This window comes from Podarcis melisellensis (assembly GCF_964234715.1).
Source record: "Podarcis melisellensis genome assembly, chromosome: 8".
In the NCBI taxonomy this organism is placed as follows: Eukaryota; Metazoa; Chordata; class Lepidosauria; order Squamata; family Lacertidae; genus Podarcis; species Podarcis melisellensis.
In genome coordinates, this window is record NC_138540.1 from 13,690,562 (window position 1) to 13,709,027 (window position 18,466).

At 50.0% G+C, this 18,466-nt stretch overlaps 1 protein-coding gene across 16 annotated transcripts in view; it reads left to right on the forward strand.

The window, feature by feature from the left end:
- HSPG2 (heparan sulfate proteoglycan 2) overlaps positions 1 to 15,721 on the forward strand; it is a 230,985-nt gene extending 215,264 nt beyond the window's left edge. For 11 of the 16 annotated variants that reach the window (XM_081923336.1, XM_081923349.1, XM_081923344.1 and 8 more), the window contains 14 exons: positions 63 to 171; positions 2,125 to 2,223; positions 2,324 to 2,545; positions 3,896 to 4,140; positions 4,326 to 4,497; positions 5,710 to 5,832; positions 5,962 to 6,018; positions 6,897 to 6,972; positions 7,437 to 7,515; positions 8,709 to 8,750; positions 10,099 to 10,169; positions 10,500 to 10,583; positions 11,584 to 11,687; positions 13,588 to 15,721. In XM_081923336.1, the coding sequence (XP_081779462.1) occupies positions 63 to 171; positions 2,125 to 2,223; positions 2,324 to 2,545; positions 3,896 to 4,140; positions 4,326 to 4,497; positions 5,710 to 5,832; positions 5,962 to 6,018; positions 6,897 to 6,972; positions 7,437 to 7,515; positions 8,709 to 8,750; positions 10,099 to 10,169; positions 10,500 to 10,583; positions 11,584 to 11,687; positions 13,588 to 13,760 (1,656 nt within the window). In that variant the 3' untranslated portion in view covers positions 13,761 to 15,721. The remainder of the gene's footprint in view (positions 1 to 62; positions 172 to 2,124; positions 2,224 to 2,323; positions 2,546 to 3,895; positions 4,141 to 4,325; positions 4,498 to 5,709; positions 5,833 to 5,961; positions 6,019 to 6,896; positions 6,973 to 7,436; positions 7,516 to 8,708; positions 8,751 to 10,098; positions 10,170 to 10,499; positions 10,584 to 11,583; positions 11,688 to 13,587) is intronic. The other 5 variants (XM_081923348.1, XM_081923342.1, XM_081923339.1 and 2 more) reach the window with 1 other exon arrangement.
- Positions 15,722 to 18,466: the final 2,745 nt, after the last annotated feature.

Genomic DNA, 18,466 nt, shown 5'->3' on the forward strand with positions numbered 1-18,466 from the left:
GACCGGTGTTATGTGGTCTCGGCTGCCAGTCCACCTGTTTTTCCCTTCCCTCCCCTTGGCAGAATGGAGGCGTCTGCAGGGACTCGGAGAGCAGCAGCTATGTGTGCGAGTGCCCACAGGGATTTGCTGGAAGCAACTGCGAACACCCCCAGGCCCTACGCTGCCATCCAGGTAAGATGCAGCTGCCCCTGTTTCCATGTGGCACATCACTTGGCAAGGACAAGACTGGGCGTCCTTTAGGAGGAAGAGCCGTGGTTCAGGGGCACATCACTTGCTTGGCATGCAGAAGGCCCAAGGTTTGGTCCTCAGCAGCATCTCCTGGTAGGGCTGAATCCTTGGAGAGCCACTGCCGAGCAGTGCTGACACTTTTATTTATTCGGGAATTGGTTTTTAACTGTTTTACTGATGTACTTTTTATAATTTTATTTTTTATTTTGTCAAAGTAATAACAAAAAATAAATACGAATAAAAATGTGCACCCCACCCCCGAGACCATTCCATCATAACTCCCCCACCTCCCAAAATTTCAACATCTCTTGCGATATTCCGTTTCCATTTTAACAGTACAAATTCTACACACCTTCCGTATCTCCTCAAAATCATTCTTCCTGCATATTCCCCGCCTTACCTTAATAGCATGTGCTAATTTATCATTAATGATGTACATTAACCCCTAACCCTATCCACTTTACGGCGGTATGGGCAGATATTAACAACATTTAATGGACAATACTCAGCTAGATTTGGGGTTTGATTCTGGGGGTGGGTCCTGCGGATTTGCGCCTCCCACCCTTTTCTGACATGGACGCACTTTAGATGCTGACGCAGAACGACCAGTGGCCTGACTCTGTATAAGGCAGCTTCCTAAGTTCAGGGCGCAGACAAGGAACCCTGACTCCTGGCCCCTCAGCCTGTCAAGATGCTGTCCACAGCTCCCGGCTGGTTGCCCAGGAAAGTATAAAGACAAGGGGAAATTTCTTACCATCCTTTTTCATTTCAAACTTTACAGAGAGAGGCTATAGAACCCAGCCTCTTGGATACTGGTCTTGTCCCGAGTGAATCTCCACCTGCCCATCTCTCCAACAGCTTCCTCATTCGTCGTCATCCTCCCCTCTTCTATGAGTGCTGCTACGTGCCCTCTTGTCTTTGAGCTCTTTGCTCTCCTACTTTTCATCATCATCATCATCAAGTTTTATTGCGGCAAAAGCCAGTGACATTAAACACCACAATATCAAACAAAATGGTGAATGGTTATATCATAATGATTTGCTAGAAACTGAACAAGCAGGGTTTACATCTGGACGTTCCACCATTGATTAGTGTTAGATTATTTTGTCTATAAGTATGTGAAACATTGGAAAAAGTCATTGTATGCGGCCTTTGTGGACCTAAAGGCAGCATTTGATTCTGTATCCAGGGGTAGGCTCTGGGCCAAATTGGCCAATATGGGTATTAACAAAAGGTTATTACTTCTGATGATTAAGCTTCATGAGAACAATACCCTCCAGATAAGACTCGCACAGGACGGCAGACTCTCTAGAGAAATCCCAGTCCAAAGAGGAATAAGACACGGATGCCTATTAGCCCCATTTTTATTTAATATCTATGTTAACTCCCTAGTCACATGTTGCTGTGAAATCGGAACCCCCCCCCCCCCCCCGTGTTCTCTAATGGCAGAAAAGTACCAGTTTTAATGTATGCGGATGACGCTGTTCTTCTCTCTCAAACCAAAGTGGGTCTGAAACGTGCCTTAGGAAAGTTTAGTGACCAATGTAACACTGAACTGTTAACAATTAACTTTGCCAAAACCAAAATTGTACATTTTAACCGCTCTCGTACTTTTAAGGCTCGCCAGGTTCTGGGAGATGGAGGGTCTGGAATGCTTTCTAATGACAACGTGTCAGCCAGGTGTTGTCCTATCTCTTCCATGATTTCCCAGCTTTCCCCCTCATCTGCCTCTGAGCTGCGACCACCCACCAACCCCCCGTTGTAAATCTATACTGCCTTCCTCTTCCTCCTCCTTGGGAGGGTCAGGATTTGAGGTGGTCTCCTCTATTCCTTCTCTGCCCAGTCCCTGACACTGCCGCCCAGAGTCTTACCAAATGACCCTCCTTTCCCCCCCAGAGGCCTGCGGTCCCGACGCCACCTGTGTTAACCGAGCCACTGGGCAAGGCTACACTTGCCGCTGCCTCCTTGGGAAATACGGAGAGAAGTGCATGGGCGGTGAGTAAGGAAGACATGCTGGGCCCCCACACCCCCTATGTCCAGGGCAAAACCTGAGCAAAGTCACAAGCTGACCCCACCGTCCTCCTTTTTGCTGCAGGCACCACGGTAACCGTGCCCTATTTCCACGGGGGTGACTCCTTCATCTCCTATCCTCCCCTCACCAACATCCACTATGAGCTGCGCGTGGACCTCGAGATCAAGCCGCTGTCCCCCGATGGCCTCATCCTCTTCAGCGGCGGAGATGGCTCTCCTGTGGCAGATTTTGTCTCACTCAGCATGGTCAACGGGCACTTGGAGTTCCGCTACGAGCTGGGCTCAGGTAATAAATCCCTCCCCGTTGCTAACAACAGATACCCGAAAGGCCGCCTCTTTCCCAGCAGTGCCTCTTGGGTGCTGGGATCTGCCCTCTTGGTGGTCGTCCTCAGAGGCTCAAGGGGGGCGGTGGTACAGGACAGGGCCTTCTCTGCAGCAGCCCCTGAGCAGTGGGAACTCCCTCCTGGCATCTTCATTGTGCAGCTTCCAGCATATGCTGATGACGCCAGCCTGTTTTTGACCCTTAAGGTGTATGTTTTGAGGACCCAGCTTATTTTTATGGCTGTTAATTTGTTTTAAACTGTTTTTTTAGTATTGTTTTAAATTTGCCCTGAGGCCTTAGGGCATAGGGTGGATAATAAAATAATGATGATAACTGGTAATAGTAAAAAAAAAGGGGGGTTTCCCAGGCTCTCTAAGGATGTGTTTGCTATCTGTTCTCCAACTCCTCCTCCTCCTCTCATTACAGTGGTACCTCTGGTTACGAACCTAAATCGTTCTAGAGGTCTGTTCTTAACTGGAGGTACCACTTTAGCTAATTGGGCCGCCTGCTGCCGCCGCACCACCACCACTGTGCAATTTCTGTTCTCATCCTGAGGTAAAGTTCTTGACCTGAGGTACTACTTCTGGGTCAGCGGAGTCTGTAACCCAAAGTGTTTGTAACCCGAGGTACCACTGTACCTCAAAACTTGGTAGTTTTCTGTCCTGTCATAAATTAGTCCTGTCTCAGTCTCTTCTTGCAGCTATTGGAGAAGGGGGGGGGTTGATTCTGCCCACTCCCCCTCCTTTTCCGAAAGAGGCAGAGGAGAAGGAGGGGTCATTTCCCAGCCCTCGTCCACAGACCAGTCCCAGACACTCACCATATTTTTCCGTGTATAAGACGTGTATATTTTTGGGGTCTCTAAATTAAGTAAATGGGGGGAGATTGCCCAGAGTTGCTGAGCTTTTTTGGGGGGGATTGCCAAAAATCACTCACTTCCCAGACCGACCACGACAATCGTGCACATCATAAAATACACCAGTCGCCTGCCTGCTAACCAACAGCTACCGCCAATCGCCCACCCAATTGCCACAGCACCGGCAAATCAACAGCAGCCCTTGCCACAGCCACCAACAAATTCACTGCTGACAATCTCCTGCTTGCGGCAGAAACCAATCCCCCGTCCAAACACTGCACTATCCGTGTACAAGACAAGCCCCAATTTTTGACATTATTTTCTCAGGAAAAAACCTCGTCTTATACATGGAAAAGTACGGGCGCGTTCTTAACTTTGGGGGTACGTGAGACGGGCCAATTGTTGCAAGGAGAATCTTCCCCCGCTCCAGAATCTAAACTCCTGTTCCCTCCCTCTTTTAGGAACGGCCGTCCTTCGGAGCGCAAAGCCCCTAGAGCTGGAACAGTGGCACAGGATCACAGCCGAGCGGCTGAACAAAGACGGCACTCTGCAGGTGAACGATGAGCGGCCCGTCAAGAGGTCCTCACCGGGCAAAAGCCAGGGCCTGAACCTCCGCACTTCCATGTACCTGGGGGGCGTGGACGATGCCGTCAGGCTGCCGGCGGCTGCCAACGTCTCCAGCCACTTCTACGGGTGCATCGGGGAGGTGAGCAACTGGGGGGCACGACGGCAGTGGGGAGAGGAGCTGCCGGTTCCCCCTCCCTGCTTTGTGGTGGACAGTCCACACTTCCTCCTTGGAAGAGAAGGGAGCAGGAGGAAGGGAAGGGGCTGGCCAGCAAGATCCATGCGCTCTGACTGGAAGCTGAAGCTGTTTGCGTCTTCCCACCCCAGGTCTCGATCAACGGGAAGAAGGTGGACATTTCGTACAGCTTCCTGGAGAGCCGCAGCATCTCGCAGTGCTTTGACAGCTCCCCTTGCGACCGCAGGCCCTGCCTGCACGGTGGCAAATGCTTGCTGACCGGCGAGTACGAGTTCCAGTGCTTGTGTCTGGACGGCTACAAAGGTGAGAGTGCCACAGAGGGATGAGGGGGGGCATGATGGCCAGTAAAAAGTCTCTTGCGGTTTTTCCAGAGCTTCCTGGGGTTTCCCCACACACATACCTTTTCCTCCGTGCTTCCCAGCAAGAGGTCCACACTTTAAAGCTCTGTTTTAGTCCTCTCTTTATTGCTCTGGAGCTTTCCCTGCGAAAACCCGCTCTTTAAAGCTGATTCGGAGCCAAGTGCAATCCATGAAAAGCCAAATACAGTGGTACCTTGGTTCTCAAACCCCTTGGTACTCGAGCAACTTGGAATCCAAACACTGCAAACCTGGAAGTGTGTGTTCCGGTTTGCGAACATTTTTCGGAAGCCGAACACGCTCTGTTTTGAGTGTTACACTTCGAATTTGAGTGCCGCGCTTCCGTTTTGAGTGTTACGCTGAGGTCAGTCTGTTTTTGCTATTTATTTTGCATTTTTGTTTTTGCGGCTTGTTTTGTTTTTGTGACTGTGTGGAACCCAGTTCAGCTACTGATTGATTGACTGTGTGACTGCAGTACATTGTTTATTGCTTTCATTTTATGGATCCATGGTCTCGTTAGATAGTAAAAGTCATGTTTAATGGCTGTTTTAGGGGTTGTTTTTAAAAGTCTGGAATGGATTAATCCATTTTGCATTACAGTGGTACCTCGGGTTAAGTACTTAATTCGTTCCAGAGGTCCGTTCTTAACCTGAAACTGTTCTTAACCTGAAGCACCACTTTAGCTAATGGGACCTCCCGCTGCGTGGCTGCTGTGTGATTTCTGTTCTCATCCTGAAGCAAAGTTCTTAACCCGAGGTACTATTTCTGGGTTAGCGGAGTCTGTAACCTGAAGCGTCTGTAACCTGAAGCGTCTGTAAACCAAGGTACTACTGTACTATCTATGGGAAAGCGCGCCTTGGTTTTGGAACGGACTTCCGGAACGGATTAAGTTGGAGAACCAAGGTACCACTGTAGCTGTTTGCTCCAGTTCAGCTTTAAAGAGTGAGTTTTTGCAGGGAAAGCTCTGGAGCAAAAAAAGAAAGAAAAAAAAGGCACTCAGACATGGAGCTTTAAAGTGCAGACCTGTTGCTTGGAAAGAGTGGGGCTAAAGATAAGTGTGGATAAGCCCTTAGCCTTGCGCATCATGCAAGTCCGCCCTCGCCCATCTCTCCCTCTCCATGCTCTTTACGACAGTGTGTTTCTCTCTCGCTCTCTTCAGGGGAGCGCTGCGAGGTGTCTGAGGTCCAGTGCCAGCTCCAGCAGCCCTGCCTCAACGGGGGCATCTGCAAAGACACAGCTTGTGTCTGCCCTCCTGGCTTCCTGGGATTATACTGTGAACACGGTAAGTCTGAGGATGATGGCTGGCCAGGGCGTGGAGCTGCAGGGGCAAACTGTCTCCTCCGCCGCTGTCACCCTGGAAGAAAGTTGTCTTCTGCTGTGTAAAGCGAGTGCCTGTTTCTCTGCCACGCAGATGCATCGCAGCACCAGTCGAATACCGAGTGGACTCACGAGGGCAGCGGAGGAAATGGTACGTCTCAGGCCCCCTCTTTGCGCCACCTGCTTCTGCTTCTTCTGGGGTGAAGATGCTTCTTTGCAGACAAAGTCCTGCCTGGGAGCTAAGGAGGAGATCTCTTGTAGTGAAGCCACTTCAGATAACCATGTCATCTGGGCAGAAGATGCTTTGATGATCCAAAGCCATTTGACACTTCCAGAAAACCAGTTCAGCTTCTCTTTTTTCCTTTTTAAATTTGTTTATTTGGTTTTCAGATCAAAGTTTTACAATCACATATCTAATGAATATATAACATTAAAAACAAGATTCCAAGGAATCTCCTGGACTTCCCTCCTCCCCTTTGTAGGCCCTATTGTTAGTCCTTTCCAGTGCTTTCCCCCCCTGGGGGGACGCATACCCCTAAATATTTTGCGAATCTCAGTTTGGACTCATTGAGGTGCAGTATTTCAATATGAGTAGGAAAACAAGAGTACCCCTATTTATTTATTTTTAGAAAAAAAGCACTGGTCCTTTCCTCCTGCATCTTTTATAATAATCCAAATCTTTTACGTCTCCATTATGTCCAAAATTCACCATTAAACTACGAGTGTTCTTCCAGTCCTGCTAACAGTTTTAACTGCTTACAATGGTTTTTAAGATAAATTATACACTTTCCCCATTCCTTGTTGAAATTTTGGTCTTCCCGGTTTCTGATTCTTCTGGTCATTTTTGCCATTTCTGCAAACTTAATCTGCCATTCTTCTCTGGTCGGGACTTTTATCTTCTTTCCAGCTCTGGGCCAATAGCACCCAGCAGTTCAGCTTTTCCCTCCCCTCCCTCCCGTTGCCTCGGTCTGTGCTGGAGTCCCTGACGTAGGTGCCGAGACTAATTCTCCTTTTCCCCCCATTTACCAGATGCCCCCGGACAGTACGGTGCCTATTTCCACGATGGCGGCTATGTGGCCCTCGGGCGCCACGCTTTCCCCAGGAGGTGAGTTATCTCTGATGCCGTTACGGTGGACGCTTCCCCACAAACGGCGACCAACCAGCCTCGAGTGGCAGTGGGAGAACACTGCCAAGCTCCATTTACAGTGAAGGGAACAGGGCAAGGCCAGTGCAGAAGGGAGTTCAGGGGAGGCACATTTACCGTATGGGTTTACAGGCGAAACTTGGAAAATTAGAATATCGTGGAAAAGTTCGTTTATTTCAGTAATTCAACTTAAAAGTTCACCATCACCCGGTATTCAGAGGTAGACTGCTCCTGGGCAAGGAGGTTCTGCTATTACAACGGGTGTCTCAGCAGGAGAGCCCTCCTGGATTGGACCGAAGGGCCATCTCATCCAGCGTTCTGTTCTCCCAGTGACCAACCAGATGGCTGTGGGGAAACTGGCTAACGCAGCAGAAATGTGCACAGTCTCTCATCGCTTGGTCTCTTTTCCCCCCTCTTGGTTGCAGCCTCCCGGACTCACCGGAGACGATCGAGCTGGAAGTGCGCACCAACTCAGCAAATGGGCTTCTCCTCTGGCAGGGCGTGGTGAGTGAATGCGACAGAGCAGGGGTCCATCAGCCTACAATGGCTGGCTGTGGACCCTCCGGGGTTTCAGACTGGTTTTGGGGGAGGGGATCCTTACTTGGGGATGCTATGGGGAAATTGAACCTGGGGCCTTCTCTCTGCCTCTCACAGAGGCTGGAGGCGGAAACAGGAGATGTAAAGTTTTGGATGAGGGTGGAGGGCGAGGGGGCAGTTGGATCCTGGCAAAACTGAGCAAGGGGATGAAAATGCCAGCAGCCCGTGATGCCAAAGTGTTGGTGAGGCCTCTTCACTGATCACAAGTAAATAAAGTGCTGTCTTTGTGCCAGGCCTCATAAGCCAGTGCCATCTTGATCATTGGTGCTGCAAAGATCAGCAGGAGTGTGGGGACAGCCTCTGTTTCACCTGGGACGCGGGTGGCGCTGTGGTCCAAACCACTGAGCCTCTTGGGCTCGCCGATCAGAAGGTCGGTGGTTTAAATCCCCACGACAGGGTGAGCTCCTGTTGCTCTGTCCCAGCTCCAGCCAACCTAGCGGTTCGAAAGCACACTGGCGCAATTAGATAAATAGGTACCACTGCAGTGGGAAGGCAAACAGAGTTTCTGTGCGCTCTGGTTTCCATCATGGTGTCCTGTTGCGCCAGAAGCGGTTTAGTCATACTGTCTGCATGACCCAGAACGCTGTCTGTGGACAAATGCAGGCTCCCTCGACCTGAAAAGCAAGATGAGCGCCGCAACCCCATAGTCACCTTTGAGTGGACTTAACCGTTCAGGGGTCATTTACCTTTTTTTATTAAAAAAAAATATCTGCTTGATCTGCAACGTAGCAGAGAGGTTTGCAGCACTGGGGAAGGAAGGCTATCTTTTTAGTCTGGATGTCTATAACATCCAGACTAAAAAGATTTGACGGGAGTAGCTCACCTGCTGCTTTGACGGCATGCAAGTTGCTGCGAGACCCCGCAGGCTCCTCTGCTGTTGCCTGTGCATGATGTGCTTTTTTTGAGGAAGGCTGCTTTCTCCCAGCACCAGCATGTCTCATGCGCACACCCTGCCCCGTTGCATGAATGCCGTTGCTGTTCACCTCTGCCGCTTCCTCCCCCCCCTCCTTTCCAGGCATGCTGTGTTCAGCTGCCTGCTTTGCACACCCCCCCCCCCCCCGGTGTGGCTTGTGCTCCTCTTTTTCTCTCTCTCTTCCCAGGCAACCAGGGAGGTGGGCCTTGAGCCGCATGCTGCTAACGAGGTATTTACTGGCTTGGTTTTTGTGGCATGGTGAAGGGAAGGCCAAAATGCACGACTAGAGGGGGTCAGAGAGAATGAAGCACGGGGGGCAGGGGCTGACTAACCCAAGTGCAGATGCGCTGGTTGAATGGAAGAATTTGTTGCTGCGATGCTGGACAGGCCTGAAAAAGCGCCGGGTAAAGCTCCACCACTGATCAGAATTAGCTTGGCAAAGGTAGCAGGGAGGTTTGCAGGAAAGTGATGTGGGAGCTAGTGTTGGTGCTGACCTTGAAAGCCCTAAATGGCCTCAGCTCCCTGAAGGAGCGTCTCCACCCCCATCGTTCAGCCCGGACACTGAGGTCCAGTGCCGAGGGCCTTCTGTCAGTTCCCTCCCTGTGAGAAGTGAGGTTACAGGGAACCAGGCAGAGGGCCTTCTTGGTAGTGGCACCTGCCCTGTGGAACACCCTCCCATCAGATGTCAAGGAAATAAACAAGTATCTGACTTTTAGAAGAAATCTGAAGGCAGCCCTGTTTAGGGAAGTTTTTAATGTTTGATGTTTTATTGTGTTTTTAATAATTTGTTGGGAGCTGCCCAGAGTGGCTGGGGAAACCCAGCCAGATGGGCAAGGTATAAATAAATTAGTAGTAGTAGTAGTAGGCAGGAGACTGGCCCCATGGGGGTGAGAGCGTTCTCTCCCAGCAGGAGGTGGTCCAGATTCCTGCATTGCAGGGGTGTTGAATTAGATGACTCTCGGTCCCTTCCTACTTCACAATTCTATGAATCTGTGATTATAAGACCCCATCTCTATGCAGCGCAGAGACTTATCACCATCATCATCATCACAGAACTGTAGAGTTGTAAAGGATTCCAAGGGGTCATCTAGCCTGACCCCCTACAAGACAGGAATCACAGCTCAGGAATCCCCGAAAGATGGCCATCCATCATCTGTTTAAAAACCTCCGATGAAGGAGAGTCTGCCACCTTCCAAGGGACTGTTCCACTGTTGAATTGCTCTTATTTAAAACTAACTAAAATCAATCATAAGCTAAAAACGCCTGTCAACATTTTTACACGTCTGGATAAGCAATTGCCTTTAAAAAAATGTTTTTAGCAGGGGCCAAATAGAGTACAGTGAAGGCACCCAACCGATGTCAGTAGGCAGGGGGTTGCAAAAGTGTCGGTGCTGCCACACTCAAAGACGGGATTTCTTGCAAAGGTGGAACAAGTAAAACGTGGCACCTGAAGTGGTGCCAGTTCTTTAACAGTTGATGGGCTTCGGTATGGGATGACCCCCCCCCCACTGATGCCTAGGGGTGCCATCTCCTAAGGAAAGGAGAAGGTGAGAAACAACGTTTGGTTTCTGTCACAGGAGGAAGGAGAGAGCGCCAAAGCGAAGGACTTCATCAGCCTCGGGCTGAAGGACGGGCACCTGGTGTTCAGGTGAGGGTAGAGGTCACACTATTGGCCGCTCTGCATTGGGGCTCCGGGGTGGCCAGTGTGGCGTAGTGGTTAAGAACAGTGGACTCGTAATCTGGTGAACCAGGTCCGCGTCTCCGCTCCTCTACATGCAGCTGCTGGGTGACCTTGGGCCAGTCACACTTCTCTGAAGTCTCTCAGCCCCACTCACCTCACAGAGTGTTTGTTGTGGGGGAGGAAGGGAAAGGAGAATGTTAGCCACTTTGAGACTCCTTCGGGTAGTGATAAAGCGGGATATCAAATCCAGACTCTTCTTCTTCTTCTTCTCTGACACTGCCCGTGTGTTTCCTGCAGTTACCAGCTAGGAAGCGGAGAAGTGAACATCTTGTCCGAAGACCCAGTTGATGATGGAGAATGGCATAGAGTGACAGCCATCCGGTGAGACGAGTGTGGAGAGATGTGGCTTGGGACGCCCCTAGTTTGACAAGCCCAAGTGTTAGGGGGTGGAGAAAGGCATAGGCCCTGTTTCCTGAACAAGGCGGGTTGAGGAGTAATTTGTGTGCTTCTAGGGCTGGGGGTGCTGTCCCAGCCCTTGAAGCTGACCCAGAAACTCCAGCGGGTGAAGAATGCTGCGGCGAGGCTCCTTACGGGGTCCTTGCCACGGGATCACATTCATCCAGTGCTTTACCAACTGCACTGGCTCCTGGTGGAGTACAGGGTCAGGTTTAAGGTGCTGGTTTTGACCTTTAAAGCCCTATGCAGCCTAGGACCCACGTACCTACGGGACCGCCTCTCCTGGTATGCCCTGCAGAGGACCTTAAGGTCCAAAAATGACATCATTTTGGAGGTCCCAGGTCGCAAGGTGGTTAGATAGGTCTCAACTAGGACCAGGGCCTTTTCAGTACTGGCCCCAACTTGGTGGAACGCTCACAAGAGACTAGGGCCCTGCGGGACTTGACATCTTTCCGCAGGGCCTGCAAGACAGAGCTGTTCTGCCTGGCTTTGGTTTGGTCTGATCCTTATGTTTTCCCTCCCCTTACGGTTTTGATCCATGGGCTACTTTTAAAATGAGGCTGCATTATAAATTGTAGTTTTAACCTGTATTTTAAATTATGTGTCTCCCCCCCCCCCATTATGTTTTTATTTTAATTTTACTGGTGTTGGCCGCCCTGAGTCTGGCTCTGGCGGGGGAGGGCAGGGTATAAATAAATTTTATTATTATTATTATTATTATTATTATTATTATTATTATTATTATTATTATTATTTTGATCTGTGTGAGGTTTCCCCTGTGGAATATCCTTGGACCACATTTCCAGTTCTGTTCCTACGGGCAGACGACAAGCACTTCCTTACCCATGCTCATCCTCTCCAATCCAGCCAACCTCACTCAAAAACACCTTAGTCCTTCTGACACACTCTCCTCTTCCTCCTCCAGGGAAGGGAAAAGAGGCTTCCTTCAAGTCGACGGCGAGGAGATGGTAGCTGGGGAATCTCCTGGCAAGAACGTCATGGTGAATACCAAAGGTCGAATTTATATAGGTAAGCGCCTTCGTCTCAACAAAGCCGGACCACTTTCAGGGCGCTTTGGGTGTATGGGCTAATGAGGGATTCACACTTCTCCTTTTCATTTAGTTTTCGGCAGTCCTCATCAACTGAGTAGGTTTTCTTCTTCTGTTGTGTTTCACTCGGGGGTAGAGGCATGAGGTGGGAACAGGCCAGAGAATCATAGAATTGTAGAGTTGGAAGGGATCACAAGGAACATCTAGTCCAGCGGTTCTCAACCTGTGGGTCCCCAGATGTTGTTGGACTACAACTCCCATCATCCCTGAGCTCTGGCCTTGTTAGCTAGGGGTGATGGGAGTTGTAGTTCAACAACATCTGGGGACCCACCAGGTTGAGAAAGGCTGATCTAGTCCAACTCCATACAATACAGGACCCTTTTGCCTCAAAGTAGGACTCAAACTCGTGACTCTCATGCTCTACTGAGTGGTGATGGCCGCAGCAGCAGCTTCTGGCAAGATCTCACAAGATCTTGCTGGAATCCACTGTCGGCACCACCACTTTGCAGGTGCTGCCGCAGAACCCAGGTCAGGGGGTCGCAGTGCGGAAGCAGCTTCCCATTTCGCCGAAGGCAACAGAACAGGATGTGCCATCCATGCAGGACCTGGGCATCGCTTTTCATGTTTCCTTTCAACATTGATTGCCACACTGGTTGCTGCCTGACCTCTAGAGCCTTTCCGTGCAAATGGTGTAAAATTCACAGGTGCCGCACGACATCTTTGTGGCGTCAACCCTCCTGAATTTTGGAAGGGCGGTCAAAGGACCCTCACCCTCAAAGCTTTACACTTCAGTCTGGACCATGTCAATGTCTTGTCACTTTCAGAGCCCTCTCAGAGCCACCCCTCCAGATAGGATGTTCCTGGGTGGACATTATCGATTTGCTAAGCAATGCTTCTTCAGGAGCACCTCCTACAAATGGTTTATTGAATATTTACAGATAAATCGTAAACAGATAAGACCATTGGCAGGGTTATTGTAATAACCTGCATAAAAGTATATATTTAAAGAAGATAAATAAATGTGCAAATTAAGTTACCGTATTGGCCCAAATATAAGCCGCACCCAAATATAAAACACAGCTTTAAAATTCAAGGAGGGGAAAGAAAAAAAGACAATACCCAAATATAGGCCGCTCCATTAAAATTCGGCAGGCACTCACGCCTGTTCCGTTTTACCATATGTCTGTTTCAGCAGCGTTTTTGTAAAAGCCAATTTTTGTAAGGTCGTGAATTTAAGCCACACTTTAACTTTTCCATGGTCGGAATTTGGGGGGGGGAAAGTGAGGCTTATATTCAGGCCAATATAGTAATTTGGATATGCAGAAGATATTAAAAATAAATTTAAGGAACTGCAGAAACAGGGGGTAGGAAGTCTAGTTTTGAAATGTTAAAATGATTGCAAAATCAGTGGAATACATAAATCTGAAAAGTATAAATAATATTTTTTTAAAAGAACACCTACAAAAAAAAAACCCCAGGAGAAACACAACAAAAGGGTTTTAATGAATTTCCCTAATCGTGTTTCTACATTTTCCCTTAAGAAAACATAGAAACCATCTTGCATTAATTTCATTTTAAAAACGTGGTCCACATGGTGGCGAGAGTAACAAGTGACTTGTGGGCCCGAGATTTGAACGAATGGATAGCCATATGAGAACCTTGAAAAGGTTCTCTGAAGGATGGTGTGCAATTAAATCCCACGGCCCAAATGAGGCAGCACCGGTGATGATGCTGAAAATCAAAATGTTGGGATGGAGGCTGTGGTCCCTGCCAGCCTCCCGAATCCTCCTAGTGACTTAACGAGGAGAAAGAGGACAACAGCCTCTCCCCTTCAGGGAACCCACTTGCTGACGGACGGCTCTTCCTTTCCCCCTGCGCAGGCGGAGCACCTGACATCCAAACCCTGACCGCGGGAAAGTACATCTCAGGGATCACGGGCTGCATCAAGAACGTGGTGCTGATCAACGACCGGCCCGGCCAGCAGCCCCAGCAGCCCATTGACCTGCACCATCACTCGGAGGCCGGTCTCAACATCCAGGAGTGCTCCTCATAGGCCGGGCTTGCCTCTTAACCACACTCTTCGCTGTTTTATTTTATTTTTTTTGTCATCAGGCCAATTGAGAGACATCTATTGTTATTATTATTATTATTTTATTATTATTATTATTATGAATTTTTTTAAAAAAGAGAAACACACACACACTCACAAATGGTGCTTTGCTGCTACCAAAAGAAAATGGGGGTGGGGTGACGTGGGAGGGAGTTTCTTTGTGAGGGTTTTTTTGTGGAAGTGACAGACCGATGGGGGCCACGCAGGGCCTGTCGTCGTCCCACCACCTTCCCCAGCCCTCACTTGGAAGGACAGAGAGAGGAGACAGTGGACTGGACTTAAAGGACTGGAGAGCGGCATTCGTGAGAGGCGCTTGGACAGAGCCGTGCCCGAGGTTTTCAGGGATGAGCATCTCAGACAGGGCCCAACGTGCCACCTTGCCCTGAAGAAGCTGCTCTGAGGCCGAGGGGTGGGCAGCGGGGTGACCTCGTGGCTTCTCTTGCTTCTGCTGCTGGGCTGGGCTGGGCCAGGCAGGTTGTGACCAAAGATACTGTCCTGTCTTGCCCTTCCCCTCCTGTCTTGCTTGTGGGGTGGGTGGGTCTCTGTATCGTGGTGCCCCCGCCCAACTCCGTAGCAGCACTCCAGCCAGGGCAGGATTCGCAGGAGCACTGAGGAAGGAGGGAGGTCCTTTGCCCTCATCCTCCAGCATGCGCCAAGCTTTTCAACTAGGACAAGTTTGAGCTTCCTGGGTTTTGTCGCGGTGCCCCACGTGGCACTGCCCGCCTGGCACAATCGAGTTTGCTCCCACCCCTCACACATCCAGGCTAGGCTGTGGTCAGTGTTATTTTTCTAGAAAAAGAGGTGCTGGAACTCACCATGAATTCCTCGCTGGTTCTCTTTTTAGTGGCAATGGCGCCCGCCCAAGAAGTGCTGGAACGAGTTCCAGCCAGGAACGGCTGCGGCGCCTCAGTGCGCCCTCTCCACCTGGTCCTCAGTGACACATGCAAAGCCATATGGAGTCCCCCTGTGCTCTGGCTGGCGCAGAAAGCAGCCGAGAGCCCAACACCAAAAAGTGGGCAATGGTTCCCATGCCTTAATCGCCGCAGGGCAGAAATGGGATTTGCCCCTCCCAAGCCATCAGTGCCTTATTAGTCTGTGTGGGTTCTCCCATAGACCCACACCTTCTTTTGCAGTGTACAGTCCCCCAGAGCTGCAGACACCCCGGGGCCTGGCAGGGCCAGGTAAGGAGCTGTTGCAGCCTCGTCTGCTGCCTGGGAAGCAGGCAGGCAGGTCTCTCATCAGCATTTCAGAGGACCAGGCTGCCCCCTTTCCATGGGCAGGGGTGGGGGCAAGAGTGTTGCAACGTGTGCAGGAGAGCTGCAATGGGCACCCCACACAGCAGCTCCTGCCAGCCTCCCAGTGCCACAAGCACTGGAGGGCAGGAGTGTCCCGTCCAGCGTTCCCAGGAGGATGGCAAGATGCTTTGCTGGGGGATGAGAGGCAGAAGGAGCCCATTGCAGCTGGGGAAAGGGGGTTTTGATTGCTGCCTTCTCTCAGCCCCGAGACACTGAAGAGGGCAGACTTTGGAGCTGATCTTCAGGTAACTATACTGCCTTTCCTTCCCTCTTCAGACAGCCCTGGGTGTTGCCCCTGCAGACAGTGCTTGTGCCAAGCAGGCACTATAGGGCTTATCTTTTGAGCTTGGGCCTCACAGGATTGTGCTCCAGCCAGCCTCCCACATTCCCTTAATGGTGTGGCTGGCTCTGGCTTGCCCCGTGTGAGCCTTTGCCGCCAGTGTTCACTCTGCCTTGCCCGCTTCCTTCCAGAACCAGAATTATACTGTCTGGGAGGCACCATGATGCTTGTGTCACTCCAGAACTTGTTCCTGCCTTTTGCTTCCCCTGCCTGCCTCCCCCATTTGTTCTTTTTCTTTCTTTCTTAAATAAATGGTGCTGAACCCCAAAGTCCGTGTGTCAAGTCTGTGGCTCCCTGTCTTAGCTGAGGTTGTGTGCATGCTGTACATTTAAAGAACACACACACAGAGACACAAATCTTGGGGGACAGTTGTGTGCTTTAACTGTGTGGTGCTTTAACGGGTGGCGCTGTGGTCTAAACCACTGAGCCTCTTGGGCTTGCCCATCAGAAGGTCGGCGGTTCAAATCCCCGCAGCAGGGTGAACTCCCATTGCTCTGTCCCAGCTCCTGCCAACCTAGCAGTTCGAAAGCACGCAATGCAAGTAGATAAATAGGTACCGCTGCGGTGGGAAGGTAAACGGCATTTCCATGTGCTCTGGTTTCCGTCACGGTATCCCATTGCACCATAAGCGGTTTAGTCATGCTGCCCACATGACCTGGAAAGCTGTCTGTGGACAAACGCCGGCTTCCTTGCCGCAACCCCATAGTTGCCTTTGACTGGACTTAATTGTCCTTTACCTTTTTTACCTTTTGCCTTGGACAGCATTGCAACAGCTTGGCCAATGGTGAAGTGGAAACAACACAGGAGGGCAGAAAAAATTCATACTGGTCTCTGGGTTGATTTTGTACATACCAAGCCTGATAAAGAAGCTGCACATCCCAAAATAAGTAAAAAATGCCTTCCATGTCAGTACTTTCCTTTTCCCAGTGTGATCTGCCTTCCCTTATGACTATGCTGGGAACATATGAAGCATAGTCCTATGAGTAAAACAGTGGGTTTTAACCAGTGTTAAGGGGTGCCTTGAATGATGGTCAGGGGTGCCAGGGCAACACTGGCCTCTGTCCCTCTTCCCTTCCCTTCCTCCTCTTATGCCCTCTTGCATCTCTGCCTCCCAAAGGCTTGTGCGGCTGTTTATTGCAGCAGCCCTGGTTATAAGCTCCCCATGTGAATGGTATCTCTGAGAGGGACCTCTCTTTGGTGCAGGGGGGCAGCTCAAAGACCAGGGGCGGCAGCTGCTGCTGCCCAGAGGACTCCCAAGGAAATAGGAGAAGAGAGGAGGCTGAGGGAACACTCCACAAGGGAGGGTGTTCGAAAAAGGGTGAGAGGCTGCCAGCTCTGCAAGCAAGGGGCTCCTGAACCCCACCGTGGTGCCACAGAAAGAATGTAGTTGCGTCAAGGGAGCCATGGACTCAAAAAGGTTGAAAACCTTTGATCTAAAATATCCACATTTCAAAGTTTGTCATTCTCAGTCTCCTGATAGCATCCCTGGAATAGGTGCCTGACTTGGTGCCTCAATATAAAACGAGAGGGAACATCTGTGGGTCTCCTTTGACTTGATCCCACATCTCGGGTCTTTTTCTTTTCTTTCAGCTAGATGAACACAGGCTTTCCTTTCCCTGTCATAACCTGACTGCTTGCTTAAGAGGAAAGATCTCAGGCCCAGAGCAAAAGAGAAACCCCATCCACACACCAGACCTGTGTTTTTGGGCCACTTTAACAGTCATGACTTTCCCCAAAAAATCCTAGGGACTCTTAGCTCTTGTGAGGGGGGGTCTCCTAAGCACCCTTAAAAGTGCAGTTCCAAGAGCTGTTCGACAGAGGAAGGTGGGGGACTCTCCTTCCTTGGAAGATTTTAAGCAGTGGTTGCGTGGCCATCTGTCAAAGATGCTGTAGCTGAGATTCCGGCATTGTAATTGGTTGATTCTATGAAACCAAAGTGATATATGACATGAGATATCCATGTGCATATCCAATGAAGCTGAATGCTGGAAGATTTGGTCCCTATCTGGACAGGGATAGCCTAACTACTGTTGTCTGTGCTCTGGTAACTTCAAGGTTAGATTACTGCAATGTGTTATACGTAGGGCTGCCTCTGAAGATGGTTCAGAAAATTCAGCTGGTGCAGAATTCAGCGGCCAGGTTGCTCACCAGAGCAAGACGGTTTGAGCATATTACACCAATCCTGGCCCGACTGCACTGGCTACCAATTAGTTTCCGGGCCCAATTCAAAGTGCTGGTTTTGACCTATAAAGCCTTAATCGGCTCAGGACCGCAATACCTCAACGACCGCCTCTTCCCATATGAACCTACCCGAACCCTGAGATCATATTCCAAGGCCCTCTTTTGTGTGCCTCCTCCTTGAGAGGTCCGGAGGGTGGCAACATGAGAACAGGGCCGCCTCTGCAGTGGCTCCCCATCTGTGGAATGCTCTCCCTAGGGAAGTTCGCCTGGCGCCTTCATTATACACCTTTAGGTGCCAGGCAAAAACAATCCTTTTTAACCAGGCCTTTGGTTGATCTGTTTGACATCCTATACCCTTTTAAAATGAGGCTCCTTTTTTGGGGGGGTGTTATTGGGTTGTTTTTATTTTGATATATATTGTGGGTTTTATGTTGATCTTTTCTGTGAACTGCCCTGAGACCTCCAGGTATAGGGCGGTATAATAATAATAATAATAATAATAATAATAATAATAATAATACAGTGGTGCCCCGCAAGACGAACGCCTCGCAATACGGAAAACCCGCTAGACTAAAGGGTTTTCCGTTTTGGAGGCGCTTAGCAAAACGAATTTCCCTATGGGCTTGCTTCGCAAGACGAAAATGTCTTGTGAATTCCTGCGTTTTTTCCCCCTTTCCCCCCCTTTTTCTAAGCAGCTAAGCCGCTTATCAGCTGATCCGCTAAGCTGATAAGCCGCTAAAAGCCGCTAAACCGCTAATAGTGCTAATCCACTAAGCTGTCAATGGGCTTGCTTCGCAAGACGAAAAAACCGCTATACGAAGAGCCTCACGGAA